General features: G+C 33.7%; 1 protein-coding gene across 1 annotated transcript; it reads left to right on the top strand.

Annotated features, from left to right (window-relative positions):
- Positions 1-5174: 5174 nt before the first annotated feature.
- Positions 5175-11116, top strand: LOC113391127 (apolipoprotein D-like). The gene is made up of 4 exons (XM_026627091.1): positions 5175-5305; positions 5691-5807; positions 7430-7611; positions 10968-11116. The coding sequence occupies exons 1-4, from the start codon at positions 5175-5177 to the stop codon at positions 11114-11116; spliced, it is 579 nt and encodes a 192-aa protein (XP_026482876.1).
- Positions 11117-16613: the final 5497 nt, after the last annotated feature.

The following is a 16613-nucleotide window of genomic DNA, read 5'->3' as shown; positions in this document are numbered from 1 at the left end:
AAAACACGAAGATCTATAAAAATTTTCATTTTCGATTTTTTGCGATTACTATAATTCACCCTACGGGAAGTTAATAAATTAAATGTATAAATATAAATAAAATATAAACTAGTTGGCATTGGTATTTCGCCTTGAACTTACCGATGTGTGTAAATAATCGACTTAATCGACCTAATTAATAAAAAAATATTAATTTATGAGTGATTAAAAGTATTCCGAGAGGATTTATTACACATAATTGAAAACGAACGAACACGTTAACTCTCGGAGTATTGTCTAAAAGCAAATTTTCAAAAATCAAAAAATTTTATTATTGAACCAGTTTCCATAGGACTTTAATGGTTTAGTATGTTCATTAAGACCAAGTACTCTATTGTTATACCATGCAAATCGTCTAATTTTAATTTTAACAAACGTCAAAAAAAACTATTTCATTTTCTCAAACTTTGATGAATTTTTAAAATTAAACTACTTGTCCTGAGGCGGTAATATTTCAGTAGGTTCTATAAGACTATGATATATACGCCAAAACAAAGTTCAATAAAAATCGGCTTTATTTTTTGTTCAACAGTTAATTACAAGAAAACGGCTCGGTAGATTTTCACCTAAATCTAATCAGTATCATTTTTAACTAATATCTATCGGACAGTTTTAAAATCGATTCGGTAGTATAAGCTCAAATATGAACGAAAAGTTTAACACTTTTTTCCAAATTAATCGGCTCAGGCGTTTTTGAGATTGTCCATGAAAAGTCTAATTTTAACAAATGCCAAAAAAACGATACTAATTTTTGCAAACTTTGACAAATTTTCAAAATTAAACGACTTGTCGTAGGGCCGTAACATTTTAGTGTGATCCATAAGACCATGATATCTATCTCAAAAAAAAAATCATGAAAATTGCCGATTTTTTTTAACACTTTATTACAAGAAAACGGCCCGGCCGATCTTTACCAAAAACTAATCAGGTCGATTCCCAACCAATATCTTTCGAACGGTTTTTAAATTTTCAAAATCGATTTAGAATTGCGCGCTAAAACGTGGACGAAAAACTTTTCACTTTTCTGCTATTTACGAAGAAACGGTTAAGCCGATCGTCGCCCAAAACTGACAAACAATAATCCTCATCGAGATACATGGAATGACTTTTAAATTTTTGAAATCGGTTCAGCCGTTTTTGAGAAAACGTCGAATTACGGTGAAAAATCTGTTCATACACACACACATACTTTTTCCAAATTTGGTCTCATTCGATTCAGAATGGCTTGAAACGTCGACAAGACATAAAATTAGCGAATCGGATTTTTTGACGAAACAAACTTCTCCTTCGGAAGTTAATAAGCCATAATTTAAATTTACAAATAACTTCATAAGCTGAATACATCTCAAATTAATAATCATGTGTACATACTACCTTCTTATTATTTCCATTACCATCCCATTTCTCTTGTAACAGATCGTTAAAATCTTTCTTCCGCGTTTGAGTAAATATTTATCCAACTATTTAACATTCTGTTATTTGTGTTTTAATTAAATATTAGCATCGTGTCGCCTTTTTGTTTACAAGAGAGTACGAGAATAAATAAAACTTAGGCCCACTTACCTACTTTTGGCACTTGCTCTATTTGTATTGACGAGTAACGACTCGCGTTTTAATAAAAATCCGTTAAACCGTTAAACTGTTAATCCGTTAGAAAGTTTATTTTTGAAATTAGAAAATGTAACATTTTGTAAAATAAGTAAATAAAAAAATGGTGTATGGCATCGTGCTTGAGGCAAATTGCTGGAACTTCCCGTACCGTAACGAAATATTTGAGGAATATTAAATGTTTTCAAATAGATTATTATAACTAGAGGGGCGCATGGCATCGTGCCTTAAGCCAAATTGCTGGAACTTCCCGTACCAAAAATTATTATTTTTTTTAAAAACGATTAACATTTTTGAAATTTACTTGAAAAAAATGAGATTTTTGAGAAACTATAAATTCGACACAAAATTACTTTCCTTGAAATATTTTTTTTTTTGAAAAAAAAATGTTTTCTATATTTTGGAAATTCTGAACTTTTCAAAGCAATCGTACTGCTTTAACTGCATAGAGACGAAATATCGAAGCGCGTAAGCGTCGCGCCGCCATTTTATAGCAATGTAAATAAAATTTATACTTATTGTTAAAATCTCTATAAAATATCTGATAATTTGATGTGCATATTAAAAATTAAATTCTGAACTTTTTTTCAAAGCAATCGTACTGCTTTAACTGCATAGAGATAAAATGTCAAAGCGCGTAAGCGCCGCGTCGCCGTCTAACGGATAAACATTGGTACGGAACCCATAGGAATGTAAACAAAATTCTTGTAAAAATCTCTATAAAATATCTGATAATTTGATGTGCATATGTCTAATGATCATTTTTGACCGCCAGATGGCATTTTTTTTTCTTTTTTCACTATATCTCCGAAACCGCTAGACCTGTCTTCATGAAAATTTGATCACTTCTTCATCTTGTCAATAAAAGTAAAATGTTTTATTAAAATCGGACGCTCCGTTCTCTTAAAAACTGAGTTATCGGTTTTGGCCCTTTTTGCCTCGTATCTTCGGAACGACTAGGACCTGCCATTGCCAAAAAATTAAACAGCACGTCTCCTTATCAATACGAATCGAATGTTTCTAGAATCATTCAAATCGGCTAAACCGCGTGTCCAGAATCGTCAACAAAAATTTGTATCCGAACACACATACATCAATTTTTTCTAATTATAAGGTATTCTAAAATGTTCAGAAAACTCTGAAACGTAAAAATATGTAAAAATATCCATCTTAGATATTTTTGCGATTACTATAACTTACCCTACGACGAGTTAATAATGATTTAAGTATATTTAATTATAGCTGAAATTAATTATTTCACTTAATTGTCTAAAGCACTAGGTGTAGGTGGTATTTTGTCTTAAGAAGAAAGTGGAAGTAATCGATTGAATAAGAATTTATAATTAGCTATTTAGATAAAATTTTCAAATATTTGCTTCAAAAGTTTTGGCTCAAAAGTTTTGGCTTTCACTTAAGAGTAATCAATGCGATTTAAAATTTATATCTTTTACAAACTTGTAATATTAACTTCCCGTAGGGTAAGTTATTGTAATGGACCGAAAATCGGAATTGAAAATTTTTACATTTTTCGACGTTTTGAAGGTTACTGAACATTTTGGCATACCTCAGAAAAAATGGATGTATGTGTGTGTGTGTGTATGTAAGTATGGATACAAATTTCCAGTCACGTTTTCGGGCGCACGGATCAACCGATTTGAATGGTTCAAAAAACATTCGATTCCTATCGATAGGGAAAAGAGCTGATTAGTTTTTGGCAAAAGCAGGTCCAGCCGTTTCGGGGATATGGAGCAAAGAGTGCAGAAAATAGAAATCGACTTTTTGAGAGAACGGAGTATCCGATTTGAATGATCTAAAAAACATTCAATTAGTAATGATTGGGAGAAGTGTTTATCAGTTTTTGGGCAAAGGCAGGCCCAGCCATTTCGAAGATACGAAGCTAAATATGTAAAAAATAGCAGTTTTTGCGAGAACTAAGCGTCCGATTTGAATGATTCAAAGAACTTTCTGCTTGTCTTAACAAAATAATTGATTTTGGAAAAAAAAATTTTTGTTTCAATTTTTTATTTTTTTAAATTTTTTGTATATCGAAAATAATTCAGATTTTATTTTTAATTCTGACTATAGTTCTAATATACTTTAAACAAATAATTTCAACTTTGCAATTCAGTTTATATAATTCTTATAAATATTAGACAATGTTACAATATTTATAATAATCTATTTGAAAACATTCAGTATTCCTCGAACATTTCGTTACGGTACGGAAAGTTCCAGCAATTTGCCTTAAGGCACGATGCCACCCACCCCACTAGTTTTTAATTGTATTAATTATAGTGCACAAACACACTTGTATGTCTAAAAAGCGCAGTAAATTATTACTAACACTTTTTGTAGGCCTCTAATATTTTCTATGTTCGTCTAAAATGTAAACCAAATTTCTTTACGTCTAAGAATCTAAACTTTAGATTACTTTAGATTATAAAGTAATTCTCAAAGTGGTCCCCTTGGACCCTTAGTAATTCATGACAACATTCACGTGGCCCATGTCAACAAAAAAAAATTGGGGACTATTTCTTGACTAGAAGTTTGAAAAAACTATTATAGTTGTAAAATATTAATTTTATAACAAAAAACAATTCGGATATCATTCACAATTTGCGGATCAATATGAATTAATCGAGAACTCGGAGTGTCGGCGTCCGAGTGGAAAGGTTAAGATATAAGAAAAGGATGTAAGGCAACCTTACAAAAGTCTTGCCAAATGGTGATAATTGAACATATACTTTTCTCTTATTTTATTTGTTCATTATTATGTACAAGTGAGATGTATTTTCAATTTAAATATTTAATAATAAAATTTAGTATAGTTAAAAATTAAAGAAAAAATGCAAAAAAGGCAACGCCCAAGGGGTCTACGATAATCTAAACTTTAGATTATGAACACAATCGCCAATTAAATTTGATTGAAAACGTAAAAAATGCTTTTTGACAAATAATCGTATGAAAAAACATCTGTCCGATCTTTACCAAAAACTTCAATCAGCCAATTCTCAACTCATATCTTTCGAACTTAAATTTTAAATGTCGGTTCAAGATTTTTTGCAAAAATATGAACAAAATTTATTGCACATTTTTGCAAATTCCAAAGAAATGGCTGATCGACAAAGGGTCAAAAATTGGCTCATATACACATACTTTTTCAATTTCAATGACAAACGATTAAGAATCACTTGAAACATCAAGAAAACCTAAAATTAGCGAGTCATATTTTTTGGCAAAAACAAAAATTGGAAGCTGATAATAAAATTTATGATTAGCTTGAGAAACTATTTGTAGAATATAAAACCTTTAAGTATCAAATAATATAATAATTAATAATAATAAATAGTAGTCCGCCCGAAGGCAGGTGCATAGTATGAGAGCACCACAAAATCAATATTTTTTTCCTCCCTTTTTTATTATCTTATATCAAATAATATAAATGTCTTTAAATATTATTAAATATACATCTAAATATAAAATACATTTTATTATACTTTCAGATTTAATAAGAAAATCCACTAAAAATGCGTTACTTAATTTTACCAATATTATTTGTGTGCCTGGCAACGACACTTGCCCAAATTCCACAACTAGGATTTTGTCCAGATGTGAAACCCATGCAGGATTTCGACATGGAAGCATTTTTAGGAGACTGGTAAGTACTTATTGATGAATTATATAAATACTGTCCGATTCTAAATAACTCATCATATATATATATATATATATATATATATATGTGTGTATATATATGTATATATATATATTAAGTCGATACCCGCCTGGAACAGCCTGACATCCAGCAGTAGTAACATCGGTTTTCATTTGGAAATATAGATGGCAGTATGTTTTCAAGTGAAGATAGTTGTTACCGGCCATGGCTGCACCAATAAAAACTGAATTACAGAAAATATAATAATAAATTAATTTTATTTCATAATTGTTTGGGTTGTCAATTCTTTCAATTAGTGATGCTTGTACTTTTAAAGGTACAAATTATTTTATCAATTATTATATTTTATTCATTATTCTTTCTACAGGTTTGAAACGGAAAGATACTTCACAGTATCAGAATTGGGAAGACGTTGTGTCTTTTCTAACTATGAAAGGCGACCAGATGGATCTATCCGAGTTTCGAACCAAATGACAAATGCTTTGTAAGTATCATAGATAAACAAGTATGAATAGATCGCAAACACAGCCGTTTTGATTTTACCTCAATTTTAATTGCTTTAGCATATCATAGAGGTCGCCACCGACCGTAGCACGTAAATTTACCCTTAGGTTTAATTCTAGATAAGATTTATATAAACATATAATATAGAAAAGATGAACCTGGTTAAATTTGACTAAATGAAATTGGAACAAATATAGACTTATAAAATATATTATATGTCTATTTTAAAAAATAAGCGTTTAAAGTACGTGTACTCTAATTAGAACTATACTAAACTATATTTTAAAGCAAACGCTGAATTTTAAGCATAATACCGCCGTCTATAACATGCTAAAAAAACTATTACAGAGTAAAGCGCATTTGTTCTAATGTAAGTTCAACCTCTATGGTATCAGAAATTAAGGAATAAGTAGCAGAAACGTACGTAAATGATATATGTAATCGTGCGAGTATTTTTTTATAACAGATGTTTAATATTACACAAAATGATTTATCAAGTTTAAAAAAAATGTTGCAACGTGTTTCATATTTTGCTATATATAGCTTATTTTTATTGTTTAAATCGATTATTTACTGGTTTTGGAAAGTTAATGCAACTTGCCTTAAAGCAAAATACCAATAACACCTAGTTTGTCCATAAAAAAAAACTAATTAAATATATTCGTACTCAAAATATTGTAGTAACGCTTACCATGCGCATCCAAGCCTAAGCAAAAATGTATGAGAAAGCGTCGTGTTAGGTTCGGCCGACATGGCAAGCACGTGATTATTTAAGAATTTAAACTATTAATCGAACTTAACTAGTTTGTATTTATGGTCGCAATTTTAAAATTGGCCAGGTATCAATCGTTATTGGCTAATTTAATTTTTTATAGCAATAAAGCAAAAAAAAAGTTATTTGGCGGACCCTATATTGGGCTCAAGACAAAATGCCACTTATATCTAGTTTAATATTATATTCCAACAATCATATTCAGCTATCTTATATATAAAATTCTTCTCTAATGATGTATGTAAATATACTCCTCCTAAACGATTATACGGATTTTGATAAATCTTTCTGAAGTTTGTTAAGAGAATTTTTTAGGATGTATGTGATTATAAAAATATAGTGATATTGTAGAAATAAATGGAAAAAATTGCAAAAAACGTCATTTCAATGTCATTGTTTGGCAGTGAAAACAAATGAAAACTGTCGCTGCCGAAAATTTCAATTTACTTATGAGCCTAGACAATATAAGAATATGTATAATAAATTCATGATTCTGAATAAAAAAATAAATGTCTATATTATTATTGCCAAAAAGCAGCTGAGATGTGCCAGGAATTAAAATAATATAAGATACAGTAGATGTATGGCAGATTGAATGATACACATATGAACCAGATTTGACAAATTAATTCACTTAAAATATGAAATTAAGTAATAATCAGGACCGGTCCTACCTTGAATGCAACGCACGCATTAGGGGGTCCCAACACAAGATTCGGATATGAAACTCTCAATATAGTTTTTTTTTTCAATGTAATTAAAAAAAACATATAATTTCCTTGCATCTAGTAAATTAAAAAAAAATCTGTTTCTTATCTATTATCTTTCAGTACAAACGTGAAACGTACCTGGGTTGGCGAATTGAGCACTAAGGGTGAAAATTCAGGGTCGATGTTGGTCAAATACAACACTTTGCCAGTTTCTTTGGACACCTCGTATTCGGTTTTGGACACCGACTATGATACTTATGCAGTTGTGTACAATTGTAATCCTGTGGGGCCCATTCATACACGTAAGTAGAATTTAATATATATTTATATTGAGTAAAACCCCGTTAAGACGATTTTCCAGACACCAGACTAGAAACTCATCTTATTAAGGATAGAGGCAAAATTAGTGCAGTAAACGGAGCGTTTTAGGTCTGAATTTTTTTACGGTGCTCCGAATTGAATGAAGTTTTGGAATTAGGTTCCTCTTACCCTCAAGTTCAAAAGTGAAAACAATTCGGGTTGCGCCATCACCCCCCAGGGGGATGACACCCCCTCTCAATTGTGTAATTAAATTTTTTCAAAATAACGTCGGAAATCAATAGAAAAACTAATTATAAGAAAAAATGTCTTTTATAGTTTTTCAAAAAAACTAATACTTTTCAAGTTACTGGCCACTAAAGATTCATATATTTTTGGCGTTTTTTCTTCGTTTTTTTTGCAAATATTTCCTAAAATATACATTTTAACGAAATCATGTAATGAACAAAATAATGTCAGTAAAAATCTTAATAAATCGGTATTACATAAATTTTCTAGGAAAAATATTGAGAAAGATTTGAAAGAGCAAAGTTGTTTTTTATTTCGTTCAAGATTTAATTGTTGTATTTAAAGCCATCTAGTGTCGAGGTTTTACATTTTATGCGTTTCGGTGAAATTGGGTTTTATAGTGCTCAACATAAGCTTTAAAATGAGTGCTGTTACAAGTTTTTTGTGTGTAAAATGAGTGAGCTATCGTGCACATAAGAAGCATATACGAAGTTTTTTTCTTTTAAATCATATAGTTTAATGAGCGCCATTTCCACCAGAATGAAAGTAATTCACATTCCATCTAGAATTCACTTTATTATAGACATCTTGATGGATTTTGGCAGGTTCACTACTTTAGTACAAACTATGTTCAGAAAACTCACGATTTTATAAAAACTTTTTTTTCCAATTTTTAAAAAAATCGAAATTATTTTCATTATATCTCAAAAAAAATAAAAGATACGTATAAAAGCATATAGATAAAAATCAAAGGGATCTTTCTGGCTTATTTTTGTTTATTTATTATTTTTCTTTCACACAAAAATTGACAGAGTTATGAATGTTTAAAGACTGCGCGGCCCGCGCAAATTGGAAAAAAAGTTTTTATAAAATCGTGAGTTTTCTGAAAATAGTTTGTACTAAGTAGTGAATCTGCTAGAATCCATTAAGATGTCTATAATGAAGTGAATTCTAGATGGAATGTGAATTACCTTAATTCTGGTGGAAATGGCGCACATTAAACTATGTGATTTAAAAAGAAAAAACCTCGTATATGCTTCTTATTTGCACGATAGCTCACTCATTTTACACGCAAAAAACTTGTAACAGCACTCATTTTAAGCTTATGTTGAGCACAATAAAACTCAATTTCACCGAAATGCATAAAATGTAAAACCTCGACACTAGATGGCTTTAAATACAATAATTAAATCTTGAACGAAATAAAAAACGACTTTGCTCTTTCAAATCTTGCTTAATATTTTTCCTAGAACACTTTATGTAATACCGATTTATTAAGATTTTTATTGACATTATTTTGTTCATAACATGATTTTCGTTAAAATGTATATTTCAGGAGATATTTGCAAAAAAAACGAAGAAAAAACCAAAAATATATGAATATTTAGTGGCCGGTAACTTGAAAAGTATTAGTTTTTTTTGAAAAACTATAAAAGACATTTTTTTCTTATAATTAGTTCTTCTATCGATTTCCGACGTTATTTTAAAAAAATGTAATTACACAATTGAGAGGGGGTGTCATCCCCCCTGGGAGCCTGTGATGGCGCAACCCGAATTGTTTTCACTTTTGAACTTGGGGGTAAGATGAACCTAATTCCAAAATTTCATTCATTTCGGAGCACAGTAAAAAAATTCAGAGGTTATACCCTTTTTCCTCTCCGTTTACTGCACTATCAGTAAAATTCAAATTTGGAACGGTTATCGTCATATAACAATTATTTACTTACAGTCCGCTTTATTATTAATTACTGATACGGGGTAGCCAGCCCAACCTTTTTTCCATGAGCACAAGATTCTACCTGTTCCATGCATTTTTCTCCTAATCACCCTCTGCTTTATAAAAAATATGGTAACCTGTTTAATTTAAGCCCAAATCCCGAATGTATTCATTATGACACAAGACATAAACTTGTAAAAGGTCCCACATTGAATTTGCCTCTACATTTAATACCTTAGATGATCTGGCATAATGCTTTACAAAAGCTGCCACTAGGTATTAGAGAAGTTGAAAATAGGAAATTTTATAAACTACTCAATACATTTTTTAAAGAGCAAGTTTTTTTACTCTATTTGATGAGTATTTAAATTATAATTTTCAGTAAACTATTCTCTGAAAATTAGAATAAGACTTCAAGTGAACATTTGTTTTTTGTAAATTATATTTCATTTAATATAGTATGTTATCTATTAATTTAAGTTATGTACCATTGATATCTACAATTGTACAATTGTACTGTATAATATAAATAAATATAAAACTAGTTGGTTTGGTATTTAGCCTTGAGGCAAGTTACATGAACTTCCCGATATGTGTAAATAATCAACTTAATCAAAAAAAAAGTGTAAATAATATACTTCATCAATCCTACTTTAAAAAAAACGATAATAATTTTAGCAAAGTTTGACGAATTTTTGAAATAAACTACTTTCACGTAAGGCCGTAATATTACAGTAAGTTCTATAAGACCATGATGTATATCGCCAAAAAAGTTCCATGAAAATCGGCTTAAATTTTTTTTTCAACAGTTAATTACAAGAAAACGGCTCGTAGATTTTCACCTAAAATTAGTCAGTACTTCCCAACTATATCTTTCGAACAGTTTTTGATTTTTAAATCGATTCGGTAGGATGAGCTTAATGTGGACGAAAATTTAACACTTTTTTTCAACAATTAATTACAAGAAAACGGCTCGGTAGATTTTCACCTAAACTAATCAGTATTATTCCCAACTAATATCTTTCGAACAGTTTTTGATTTTTTAAAATCGGTTCGGTAGGATGAGCTTAAATGTGGACAAAATTTAACACTTTTTCAACAATTAATTACAAGAAAACGGCTCGGTAGATTTTCATCTAAAACTAATCAGTATTATTCCCAACTAATATCTTTCGAACAGTATTTGATTTTTTAAAATCGGTTCGGTAGGATGAGCTTAAATGTGGACGAAAATTTAACACTTTTTTCAACAATTAATTACGAGAAAACGGCTCGGTAGATTTTCACCTAAAACTAATCAGTATGTGGGTATCGTCCACATATATTCCACTCAAATAATTCAAATATTAAATATAATATTATTTATTATATATCTAATATTTACATTGAAATTAGAACTTAATATTGCTTCTTCCGGCTGGCTACTTGTCCGTGGTCCCAAGTCAGTACTTGTTGACTCCTTGATGGTTGAGGTGAAAGAGAATTTCTCAGTGTTGCGCTATGCGTTAAATACTCTGAGCGCCAAGGAGTGGGGATGTCTATAGGATTTATTGTGGTGACATCTGGTGCAACGTAGGCGGGTCCCACAAGCGGTGACAATTGCAGTTGAGGCATAAACTTGTGGCGCCATCAGTTGTCCAACCTCGTATTTAGATGGTTCCCACAGGAGCCCCCCGCGGAGACTGGAGGTCATGGTATGCGAAAATGAACTTTTCGGCCTGATCGAGTGAAATAACTGTTCTCTGCTTTGGTGAGGATGGGTTGGTCTACTGGATCTGCGATGATGTAGGCTGGTTTGACGCGATCGATGGACACTCGTGTACTGCCTTTCTGTGTTCGTATGGTTACTGTTTTGTCATCTCTTTTAAGGACTTCGTATGGACCTTGATATGGTTGTTGGAGTGACTTCCTGATAGTATCGTCGCGGAGGAAAATGTGCGTGCAAGTTTGTAGGTCCTGAAAAATAAATGGTTTATTGTTTGTATGATTACTGGATTTACATGGTTGAAGATGCGCCACGTGTTGTCGAAGTCTCGAGAGCAGATCAGCCGGATGTCTTATATTTTGAGGATTTTTATGTAATTCAAAAAGTTCTCCAGGAAGCCGGAGTGGTTCACCATACACCATTTCAGCTGCTGATGTTTTGATATCTGGTTTGTAAGCGTTTCGAATGCCTAATAGAATTAGCGGAAGTGCTTCCAACCATGTGTTGTCTTTGTAACACATTATCGCAGCCTTGAGTTGTCGATGGAAGCGTTCTATTAGTCCGTTGGAGCATGGATGATAGCTGCAAGTCCTGATTCTAATGGTACCTGTCAATTTATTTAATGATCTAAATAATTCAGATTCAAATTGAGTACCTCGATCCGTCGTTATTTTGACTGGAGCTCCGAAACGGGATATCCAGCATGATAAAAATCCAACCGCTACTTCTTCTGCAGATATTCCTTGTAGTGGGTATACTTCTGGCCATTTGGTAAATCTATCGATGACTGTCAAACAATATTTATAAGAGTTAACAGGAGGTAAAGGACCAATTATATCGATGTGTACATGTTCAAATCTTGCTGTTGGCAAGGGAAATGTTCCGTGAAGTGCATGTACATGTCGCGTTATTTTGGACCTTTGACAATCTTGACAAGCTCTAGCCCAATCGTGGCAGTTTTTCTGTATAGATGGCCATACGTACCGTGCAGTAATGAGACGCAAAGTTGCTCGTATCCCAGGGTGACTCAAACCATGTAATGAGTTAAATATTTGTCTCCGCAATGGTGCCGGGATATAAGGTCGTGGCTGAGCCTTCGCCGTGTCGCAAAACAACTTAATGTTTGTGCCTGGTACAGGAATTTCTTCTAATTGTAGTTTTGTGTCTTGCATTAAAAGGCGTTTAAGTTCCTCATCGTCCTTCTGGTGCTGTGCTAGGATTTCAAAATTAAGTAAATTGTCTTTTGTAATGGCTTCGACGCGTGACAGTGTATCAGCTATAATATTTTCCTGGCCTCTGATGTATTTTATGTCTGTTGTAAACTGTGAAATAAAGTTTAAATGGTTTAATTGAACTGGCGGTAGTTTTTCATGGCGTTGGTTGAATGCAAAAGTCAATGGTTTGTGATCAGTGTATATTGTGCATTGATGTGCTTCAAGATGTGCCTGAAGTGCTGCACAGCAAGATATACCGCTAGCAATTCCTGTAATAAGCTGGCCATGTCGATTGACGTGGAGTCAACTTTTTAGAGAAGTATGCTAGGGGTTGCCATTTGTTTTCAACCAATTGTTGCAAACAGGCGCCTACTGCCTGCTGGGAAGCATCTGTAAATAATCCTAATTTAGCACCATGAATTGGATGTTGGAGTAGCGTTGCTTCCGCAAGTTTGTCTTTGCAGGATTGAAATGCTTTTTCCAGTTCTGAGGTCCAGGAGATAGATTTATTGCCTTTGATAGATGATATTGCATCGTGTAGTATTGCTTGGTTCGAAGCTGCGTTAGGTATAAAACGGCGATAATAATTGAGCATACCTAAAAATCGTCTGAGGGACTTTGCTGTTTCTGGACGAGGAAAATTCTTCAGATTTTCGATACGTTCAGATGGTGGCTTGGTTCCTGTTGCTGAAATTTCGTATCCCAAAAACTGAATTTGCGGGACACAAAAGGTACTTTTTGTCTGGTTTATTACAATTCCATGGTGGTGAAGGCGTTCAAATATTGCTCGTAAATGCACTCGATGCTCTTGTTCATTTCTGGAAAAAACTAAAATATCATCTATGTAAGCAAAACAAAAATTTAATCCTATCAACACTTCGTCTATGAAGCGCTGAAAGGTCTGTCCAGCGTTTCTGAGACCGAAAGACATAAATGGAAACTCAAACAAGCCAAAAGGCGTTGATATTGCTGTCTTTGGTACGTCCTTTTCTTCTACCGGGATTTGCGTGTATGCCTTCACTAAATCTATAACAGAAAATGTATTACATCCCTGGAGATTTGTTGAGAAGTCGTGAATGTGACGGATTGGATATCTATCTGGTACTGTCCTCGCATTAAGTGCGCGATAGTCGCCACACGGTCGCCACCCTCCATCCTTCTTTTTGACCAGGTGTAATGGGGAAGACCAAGGACTTTTTGATCGACGTGCTGTGCCTTCTTGCAGCATTGATTCGAATTCATCCTTGGCGATCTGGTATCGGTCTGGCGCTAGACGACGTGGACGGCATGTTACAGGTGGGCCTGGCGTTGTAATAATAGAATGTCTTGTGCTGTGGAGTGGTTTACGCAGCGTGCCAGGTGGTTTGATTAGATTTGGAAATTCTGATAGTAGTTTCTGAATTGTCGGATCCTTGTGTATGAGTGTTTTAACGCTTTCTTGGTGTGATGTATGAGTTACACACGCGGTGTGTAACCCGGTTCTTCCATCGACTAGGCGTTTATTTCGGCAGTCTGGTAGAAGCCCAAAAAATGCTAAGAAATCCGAACCTATTATTGGTGTGTCCACGTCTGCGATAATGAATTTCCAGTCAAACTGTCTCCGCAGCCCGAGATTAAGACGCAAATTCTTTAGTCCGTACGTTCGAATTGGAGTACCATTGGCAGCTTGTAGTTCATACTCTGATTTGTTGCATTTACTGAAGGCTCTCCTGGGGTAACACGAAACGTCTGAACCGGTATCTACAAGAAATTTAATGTTATTGTTATTATCAAAAACAAAAAGGCGACCTTTAGCGGATTGATGATCAGTTGTCGCCACTACTGATCGGTTTCCTCGTTTTTTGTGCTGCGTATTCTGCTATATGTTTTCCACGTACATGGTTTTTGACATTTTTTCGCCTTTTTTCCAAATTGCTGATGATACCAGCATTTCGTGGTTTCTTGTCGTTCGCTGCTTCTCGATCTTGATCTACCTAAACGTCGAATTTGTTCTTGCAAATTTTGTACCTGTTTTGTTAATTCCTCCAGGGTGTTTTTGTAGTGGATGTCGGTAGATTGATTGTGGTGCGGCTGCTTTGTTGAGTCTACATGCGGGACCAACGGTTGAGCTTCTAGAATTTTGTCCGCTGTGATTGCCAATTTATCTAAAGGTAGGTCACTTTGGATTTGTAAAATGCCGCGAACGAATGCAGGCAGCCGTTGTATCCATAAAGATTTGAATATTGTTTCACCTATTTTTGTGTGACCGGCCAAGGAGCGAAGATGTCTCAAAAATTGTGATGGGCTGCGATCCCCTAATTCTTCCTCCGAAAGTAGCTGTTTGATCCTAGTCTCTTCTGATGCACATAGCCTGCTTACGAGGACTTCTTTCAAATAAGAATAGGGATTCTCTGCTGGTGGCTCACGAATCACGTCCTCCACTTCGCGTGCGTGCTTCTCTTCCAGGTGGGCGACTACATAAAAAAATTTTGTGTTTTCGTTTGTTATTGAAGCAATTTCGAACTGCGCTTCGACTTGCGCAAACCATAGGTCCGGGCTATTGTTCCAGAACGGTGGTATTTTTACTGCAACCCGGTTAATTGTGTCGTTTGTGGATACATGATTTGAGGCAGGTTCAGATGCCGAACCCTTCGGTGTCTTGGAAGGCGTTTTATCAGAATTCTTACCTGATTTTTCCATCTTCAGATCAGAATATCACGTCGGGGTCACCAATTATGTGGGTATCGTCCACATATATTCCACTCAAATAATTCAAATATTAAATATAATATTATTTATTATATATCTAATATTTACATTGAAATTAGAACTTAATATTGCTTCTTCCGGCTGGCTACTTGTCCGTGGTCCCAAGTCAGTACTTGTTGACTCCTTGATGGTTGAGGTGAAAGAGAATTTCTCAGTGTTGCGCTATGCGTTAAATACTCTGAGCGCCAAGGAGTGGGGATGTCTATAGGATTTATTGTGGTGACATCTGGTGCAACGTAGGCGGGTCCCACAAGTGGTGACAATTGCAGTTGAGGCATAAACTTGTGGCGCCATCAGTTGTCCAACCTCGTATTTAGATGGTTCCCACAAGTATTATTCCCAACTAATATCTTTCGAACTGTTTTTGATTTTTTAAAATCGAATCGGTAGTTTGAGCTTAAATGCGGACGAAAAGTTTAATACTTTTTTTCAAATTAAAAAGAAACGGCTTGGCAGATCGTCGCACAAAACTGACAAACGATAGTCGTCATTGAGACACATCAAATGGTTTTTAAATTTCTGAAGTCGGTTCAGGCGTTTTTGAGCAATCGTCGATGAAAAGTCTAATTTTGACAAATGCCAAAAAAACGATACTAATTTTTGCAAACTTTAACGAATTTTTAAAGCTAAACGAATTGTCGTAGGACCGTGATATTTTAGTATGATCTAGAAGACTATGGTATCTACCGTCAAAAAAATTATAATAAAAATCGTCGAAAAAAAATTTTTTAACACTTTTTTACAAGAAAACGGCCCGGCCGATCTCTACCAAAAACTAATCAGCACGATTCCCAATCAATATCTTTCGAACGGTTTTTGAATTTTCAAGATCGATTCAGAACTGCGGGCTAAAACGTGGACGAAAAATTTTTCACTTTTCTGCTATTTACAAAGAAACGGCTTGGCTGATCGTCGCGCAAAGTTGATAAACGCTAGTCCTCATCGAGATACATCAAATGGCTCTTAAATTTTTAAAATCGGTCCAGCCATTTTTGAGAAAACGTCGATTTACGGCAAAAAATTTGTTCACATACACACACACACACACACACATACACACACACACATACTTTTTCCAAATTTGGTCTCATTCGATTCAGAATGGCTTGAAACGTCGAGAAAACATAAAATTAGTGAATCGGATTTTTTTATGAAAACATAAACTTCTCCTTCGGGAAGTTAATAAATAGGTTTCCAAACCATTGGTCATCTTCGAGCCGTATATTAAGTTTGTTATAAATACAACTAGTGCCCGGTTAGTGCTTTATATAGTGAATACCGGTTAATTAATAGAACTTTGTACGGATTATTTACTGGCATAAATTCTGTGTTTGTGTTAAATTTTGATTGGTGGTGTGTTATGAGCACGTAATT

This window comes from Ctenocephalides felis, unplaced genomic scaffold (genome assembly GCF_003426905.1).
Source record: "Ctenocephalides felis isolate EL2017-DRISC unplaced genomic scaffold, ASM342690v1 CF-g0.4_SCAFFOLD_00845, whole genome shotgun sequence".
In the NCBI taxonomy this organism is placed as follows: Eukaryota; Metazoa; Arthropoda; class Insecta; order Siphonaptera; family Pulicidae; genus Ctenocephalides; species Ctenocephalides felis.
The sequence above is the reverse complement of the archived record's forward strand: the minus strand, read 5'-3'. Positions and strand labels throughout refer to the sequence as shown.